This window comes from Zophobas morio, unplaced genomic scaffold (genome assembly GCF_036711695.1).
Source record: "Zophobas morio isolate AGI-343-1 ecotype UQ-CSIRO unplaced genomic scaffold, CSIRO_AGI_Zmor_V1 ptg000012l, whole genome shotgun sequence".
NCBI classification, from domain to species: domain Eukaryota; kingdom Metazoa; phylum Arthropoda; class Insecta; order Coleoptera; family Tenebrionidae; genus Zophobas; species Zophobas morio.
The window spans coordinates 25,257,705-25,264,956 of NW_026972117.1; the positions used below are offsets into that span (position 1 = coordinate 25,257,705).

At 33.0% G+C, this 7,252-nt stretch overlaps 1 protein-coding gene across 1 annotated transcript; it reads right to left on the minus strand.

The window, feature by feature from the left end:
- Window positions 1-4,975: 4,975 nt before the first annotated feature.
- LOC135128242 (G2/mitotic-specific cyclin-B3-like) lies at window positions 4,976-6,591 on the minus strand. The gene is made up of 6 exons (XM_064055140.1): window positions 6,072-6,591; window positions 5,951-6,000; window positions 5,778-5,897; window positions 5,573-5,728; window positions 5,362-5,523; window positions 4,976-5,306 (listed from the first exon to the last, which is right to left on the minus strand). The coding sequence occupies exons 1-6, from the start codon at window positions 6,589-6,591 to the stop codon at window positions 4,992-4,994; spliced, it is 1,323 nt and encodes a 440-aa protein (XP_063911210.1). The 3' UTR covers window positions 4,976-4,991.
- Window positions 6,592-7,252: the final 661 nt, after the last annotated feature.

Sequence of the window (7,252 nt, forward strand, 5' to 3'; positions counted from 1 at the left end):
ACACTCTGTATAGTTGAAAATAATTTTAGTGTATGCTACGCGATTTCTATAGTCCGTTTTTTCCATATCGTGCAATTAGTTCTGCAGTTTGGTCTTTTGACCATCCAAATTTGGCCATGGCAAAGCTCACCACTCGCGGACAGAACTGTAGGAATTCGAAACGTGTTCGTATTGTGAAAGTACCTCCAGAGAGCAGTGGCGGCTTGTCCATAAGGTCGTTGGGACAATGCCCCCCCAAATATTTTTACGAATAAAAAACATTATTTTTTTATTACATATTATTCCATTTATTATTTGATAATTTATTTTTGATGATTTTTACCCTAAGCGAGGAGTAGATCCCGTCCACGTCCAAGCGCGATATGTTAACTCTGCAAAGAGACCCAGGTTTCCGTGCAGTCGGATTTCAGATTAGACTCTACGGTCGCTTATGGAGGCTGATAGCATATGTGGAAACTGCATTTACGCAAGACAGAGATAGGCTTTAGCGTGATTCAACATAGCAGACAAGGTACAGAATATCCTCGGCATACCTGCAATGGTGTCGACGGCCCAAGACTGTCGCACGCTTCCGATTTCGTACCAACACCACTAACCGATTAATTATCAGAGTAGAACAGTGTTTTTGTTAGATGTATTTTCTAAACATGGTCGGAAAGGTAATTTTGTGCTGAACAACCCTCAAAGGAGATAATATACATATGTCGTAAAAAAAAATTATTCGAATTTTTATTATCGTCCGGTGAACAATTAGAAAAATGAAGTGAATTCTAATTTTACATAGAAAAACGCGTAAGAAGCACCAAAAAATTGTTCCACAGATTTCTGTCGACAGATATTTAATTACGTCTACGATTAGATAACCTGCTTAGAATATGTAGAGGATCTAACTCTTTATAAAAGCCTCAGGTATTCGGAAATAATGGATACTTGGGACTTTGTCTTAAATCTTTCTTCGATTTTCTTGATTTCTCGATGAAAAGATTATCAGCAAAGAAATTTAAATGAGACATAATTTGTGGAACTTATGTTTCCTAAAAATTCACTGATCACTAAGCTAATTGATTCCCAAGTAAATTTTTCCATATCATTCAAATAGGCGTAGAACATTTGATCCTTCATTCGAATTTCAGGCCCAATAAAAATTCCTAAATATAGAAAACGTACATAATATGAAAAGTGAAATTCACTGTAATATTTCAGTTTTTACCTTGGTTTATGTTAGCAGCAGGAAGCTTAGGAAATATTGTTTTCAGATGCTGAAATGCTTTCCCTCTTGTATTTCACTTGCATAAGAAGCACATATGCTTGGTATATCCAGATTGGAAGCCAGTTACTAAAGCTACAATTTTTAAATCGTCTGTCAAATTGCACTCAAACTTTTTATCGTTAATACAGTTTAACGAGTGTTGAATATTCTCATATGTTTCTGCAGTTTGTATGGAGTATGCAGTCGGCAGTACTACATATTTATTCCCATTATGCAGTAGTACACCTTTAACTGGAACTACCTATGAAGAACAATCTCCAAAAAAAAATTTTTTGACGACGTAGGCATAATGTCTTATTAGATAGTTATTCAGCACAGAATAACCTTTCAGAATACATTTTCAGAATGCTTGTAACAAGAAATTTTTCTAAAATTGTTGGACTGTGTTATAATTACGAACTGGCAAAACAGCATTTCCAGGAATTATCACATGCATTGATTTTGTTTTTTGTTGTACTGCAATAGCAGTCTGTAGTTGGAACATTTTATAAGCAGTGCAACTTAGCGTCAACTTTTTTAAATCTTATTTGACCCCCCAACCTCTAGAATCACGAGCCGCCACTGCCAGAGAGGCACAGCTTTGGTTTCCAACTAGAGCCCAAGTTCTAGCAAATTTGCTACCCTGTCCACTGCTCGGTTACACTAGCGAGAGAAACGAGCGATTTGTACTCGACCGACAAATAATTTATGATTTTATGAGCTTTTTGTTAATCCTCTTTCAAGAAATTCAACTGAAATGTAAATGCTGGGAAAACAGGTAGCAAAAAGGGTATAGGTAAATTGTCTCCCGGGTTAGATTGGTAAGAGCGCTTAATACGACCGGCACCTGAAGATTATCATCCCGGCAGGTTATGATTCATCAAAGGACAATTACATGCAATGTTGTAGTGTGTAAAAACATCTATAAAATTATTGTCCCTAATAATTATATTTTCAGGTGAGGCAGGTATCAATTTATAAAAGCACTTGTGGATAAACACCGAAAATAAATATAAATATTAATTTTTGAATACTCATGCTACTTAACAATACATTTGTAGTACCTAATATGTAAATTATTATTAAAAATTCATTTAAAAACGTTATTTGAATAATAAAAAATGAATTTACTTCGTTGTGCATAGTTTAATCTCGTACTGCAACAAAATAATAATAATAATAATGAAGTATAATCAGAATCACTTATACAAACTATGATGTTTAATTATAAATTAAAAAAGTTAATCTAGTCTACTTTTCACATTACTTGCTTCAGATTTACGACAAATGAACATAATTTAGTCATTTATTTTCGTTTTACATTTTTTTTAGTATTTAATAATTTCATAAAAATGTGTTACCTATCTCAAAACGCTGTATAAATGTTGAAGTCAGGTAAACGATCAGATTTGGCCGAATTGCGTAGTCCTTTTCACGACTGTTTGCATAGAATCATAAACGTGTAAAATAAGTCGGCTTTACTCGAGAAATGATTTATGATGAACTGCTTACCAGGGGCGGCTTGTCCTATGAGGCAGGTGAGGCAGTGCCTCACCAATGAATTTTACGCCTTATTAGGATTTTTATTATTTTATACAGACACATTTCGGCCAATAATTTGTGTCTTTTTTCTAAAATTTTAAAAATAAATATAGAAAATTATATTCTTATTTTTATCTCGGTAGGTACTCGTTGCTCCCTTAATTAAACAGCGCGCTTAAATACTCGGCACAACATGTATTTTGTGACGCGAATGAGGCAGACTGGAAGCTTGCCTCTACAGCATATATAGAAATCATGTCGTTAATAGGCAAGCAACCTGCAATACACTCATAAGCGGTATGAGTTGAAAAAAGACAAAATTGAGGCTAGCCTCATTTCCGTGCTTGCAAAAGAGATGGACAACTATAATATTTGCGCGCGGGGAACGTGCGATTACAATGCAGTCTGCATTCGCAGGAGTATTCATAATTAGGCCGTTGATTGTTTTTCTACAAATCTGTGTGTGTATAAATTGATTCAAAATTTCGGTAACAGAATTTTGTCTTAAAAGTGCCTACGTTTGCGTGGATCGCGTTGGTGCTTTGTGCTTGTCATAATTTGATTTCGGTAATCGTTATTTAAGATTACGAGTAAATCGGAATTTTTCTCTACTAACGTTAAATGACAATGGCAGTTCTGTTTTTTCTACTTTCACGTATGATGATAAATTGTATGTAGTTAAGGAATTAAAACCGCCGGTTCCTGATTTGAGTAAATCGTTAATTGATCCATAAAAAAAAATTAAAATAAATCCGTATTTATATTTTATATTTTTTTCATTTTGTTTTTTATTATAAATCGAATTAGCTTTATTTTATGTTGTATTTGATCTTTTTCAATATGTTTTCTTTAAAGTTTATTTTAATTTTGTTTTTTGTTAGAAGTTATATTAGTTTTTTCTGACCACGCTTCCCTTTCCTTTTGTCCTGTCATTCTCATCCTTTCCTTGCAAGACCTCCTTACACCTTCACGTTGGTTCTTTGTGGACAGTTAAATGAGTTTACAAATTTGTTTATTTGACTAAATAGAAAATATTTAAGTAATCTTGATTTATTTATATTTTAGAGGGTTTTGTGCTTTGCCTCATCAATTTTTCAAGTCATGAGCCGCCCCTGCTGCTTACTCTCGGGGAATACTTCCCCAATTCGAAGCTTCTTCACATGGACAGTATCTCTCGCAAGTAAACGCAGTTTGGCTTGTCCACTGGAGAGAATATCGTTCGCGGCGAGATCAGCCGATCAGTGTTTCGTCTTTACTCGACTGGACTCGGAGCTCTCCAGGGCTGATTTTGAGGCGATTTCTCGCAAGTGGACACTTACCTTAATAGTTTGTTTCATGTCTAATTATTCTCTTGCAGGTTTAATAATATTTTTGCAACTTGAATTCACGTTTCGGTTCACAGAGATATTTGCGAATGCATTTTGATTTAATCCGTAACTCGAATTAATGCAGAATGTAATTAATAAGTTAAAGTTAAAGTTAATACCTTCCATCATCATCAGCACACAAATCGAGCTTTCAGATGATGTTGAAATTCTCAATCTTCACAATTTAAAAAGATACTACTTATTTTATGCTAACTTCTGTGATTTTCGCAAACAGTTGCATCAACGGAAAAAATTTACTTCTGAAGGTGCTTCATGGTGGAAATTGGTTAGAACAGCACTGTTGAAATGTTCGGACTAGAAAAACGAACGAATTTGTCGCAAATATAGAATACCTACGCACCCGTATTTATCCAACAGTGAAGTACTTTCACGAAAATTATCGTACCCAGCCTAATAATGTGGGAGTACCTTCTGAAAATAAAAATACAGTGAAAGCGATCAAAAAGAAGGTCATTGATAGATTTATTATAGAAATACAACAAAATCGGAGAGAAGTGTTCAGATTGTAGTTGTATGCAGAATTGATTGTGCTTCAGGTGCGAAAGTATTTCTGTCTAAATAAGTTTAGGTCGATTTTTTGTTTAACGAATTTCTTTCAGAAGCATAAAATGCACAAAAAGTAAAAATATGAATTTCTGTTATTGACGGAAAAGAGCAAACTCCTTTCCCAAATAAAAAAAATTTTAGAGAAGAAATTGATAAGTTATATTATTAAAAAAAAACTCGTAATACAATTAAAAATAAATAAAACTAACAATAATAATTAATTAATACAAAATGGTCTAAATGTATAACATTTACAAAAATAAAGATCACTCATTCTGGACAAAGTTTTTAGCAACAAAACAAGTCCCTGCAGTTGAATATTTCTTGACGACTTCCTCAGTTGCAGCTTTATACATTAGTAACTGCTTCACACAATGTTCCAAATGGTTAGATTTACGTAAAAATATATCTCTCTCTATTAAATTACCATTAACGTAATTTAAAAAAGAACTATTCTCTAAATCGTATTTTACAAGAACCAAATACAGTGATACACAAGCCAGCAGTGATGGTCTTAATGACGAAAAATCCAACAGCAAAGTAAACAGTTCTAACAAAAACATAGCACTATATCGAACTTTCTAAAAACAATATATAAAGTTATGCGAAATTTATGTAATTAAACAAAGAACTCACTAGATTATTTTCTAATTTTTCTCTGTGTAAATAATAGAACAGAAAAGAAGTTGGCTCTCCCAAATTTGTGTCGAACTTTAATGCTTTCAAGACTTGTTTTTCAGCAGAAAGAAACTGTTGGCGGGAGTATTTTCCATTACACAAAGAAACTAATTTCGGGATCTGAAAAAATGTTCAGAAAATTGTAGACGTTATTTTAACTGATTTATACCTGGATGAAATGAACATCAAAACTCTTATTAGCAATCCATAAGCATGTAATTGCCACTAACTCATACAAGTTTGAAGAAATTTTTGTAGAAAGTAACATGCAGTCAAACATACGTATTGCAATAAAAAATGTAGGTTGTGTTGACCTTAGTACTTGCTGAAAAATGTGGTAACTGTAAAACATTAACATATTTTGTGGTTCTTACTTGCACACTGATTAACCAGTTGACAACAGTCACCCTGTAGTTAAAATCAAATACTTTACTTAAAAGATCCTTTCGGAAAACAAAATATTTCTCCCTTTCAAGCATGTACGCATAATTCTCCTACAAAGACCATAAATTTCTAACGAACAGTTTAAAAAATTTGCACCTGCTACCTCAAAATAGTTAGCATCGTAAAGACAATCTTTGTACAAGTCTTCCTCCGCTATAAATGAAAAAATAATAATTAGATTCGTTTTTTGTTTTTGTCAAGAAAATTTTTGTTTCGGCACTTACTACAACGTTTGCACCTGTTACTAAGCTTTCTAACCAATGTTACTTTCCGTGCTGGTTTTCTAACTTGAATGTCTTCAGCAGGTGGACGGGTAATTCTTATTACTGGCACTGGTTGAACGTCATTTGAAATATGATTGACATCCTTACTTTCCGACAAATAGTTAAGATGATGTTTCTCCTCCACGAACACGTCATCTTCGTTGCTAACAATTTCGTCGTCATCAGGTTGGCGTTCTGTGATAATCTGTGGCTCCAAGGAACATTTTATTCTTGTTTCTACCGCACTAGATGACTTCGAGCGCACAGTTTTCACTTCACTCGTTTTCGCACTAGGAACTTTGCTGGTGGATTTACGAAATTTAATATTATTGGAAGCTTTATTTGGCTGAGGTATATTGTCGCAGAGATCTTGAAGTGGATTTCGTGGTCCTTTAGAAGGAGCGCCATATTTTTCCAATACTTTTTTGGAGGGTCCGTTCTCTTTTGTTGATGGAAACGATTTTAGACTTTTTCTGCTCATTGCTACTTTATTTTATACTACTTATTATCACTCTTTGATACACCAAATCACTACACAGTAGTTCTTTTTCAGTAGTACTACTGATAGTTGAAAGCGTGATAACTTTTTGTAAAAATCTGTTGAAAAAAGTTGAATCTTAAAATTAATGTGACCTTAATTTAATAACTATAGATATATATATTTATATCGAAGTTACCCAGCTTTTGAAGCACAATCAAAATCGCATGAAGTTTAAGACGTATATTTTTCACGAAAAAATCATTTTCTAAGCATTTTAATATAATGTCATGAAGTTATCGACAACAATTTACACATTAATTTTTATATATGTACACAATGTGACAAAACACTAACCACAACATTATTGTGTTTATACAATTTTTGAGCAAACCGGATGAACCATTTGCGAAATTAATTTAATAAGCACCTTAAACATAAAACAAAGCTGCTGTGTTTATTAATTTTTTAAATTGAATAAATTACTTTCAAAAGAAAGACTGAATAAATTATTAACAATTTCAAGAAATTAATAGTGAAACAATTTGGAATTCTCTGAAATCCGTGTGGAATTATTTGTACATATTTTTGGAGTTCTTTGAAAATTTGTCAATCGTTCATTTACTTAAAAAAAATCAATTTACGGTACTTATATCCTTATTTT

What these genes read in the sequence shown, in the direction of transcription:
- LOC135128242 (XM_064055140.1), bottom strand. Translation starts at nt 6,591, where the DNA reads ATGAGCAGAAAAAGTCTAAAATCGTTTCCATCAACAAAAGAGAACGGA. An exon ending in ACGATGCTAACTATTTTGAG is followed by an intron (nt 5,898 to 5,950) that starts GTAGCAGGTGCA and finishes TGGTCTTTGTAG; the next exon opens with GAGAATTATGCGTACATGCT. An exon ending in ACTGGTTAATCAGTGTGCAA is followed by an intron (nt 5,729 to 5,777) that starts GTAAGAACCACA and finishes CACATTTTTCAG; the next exon opens with CAAGTACTAAGGTCAACACA.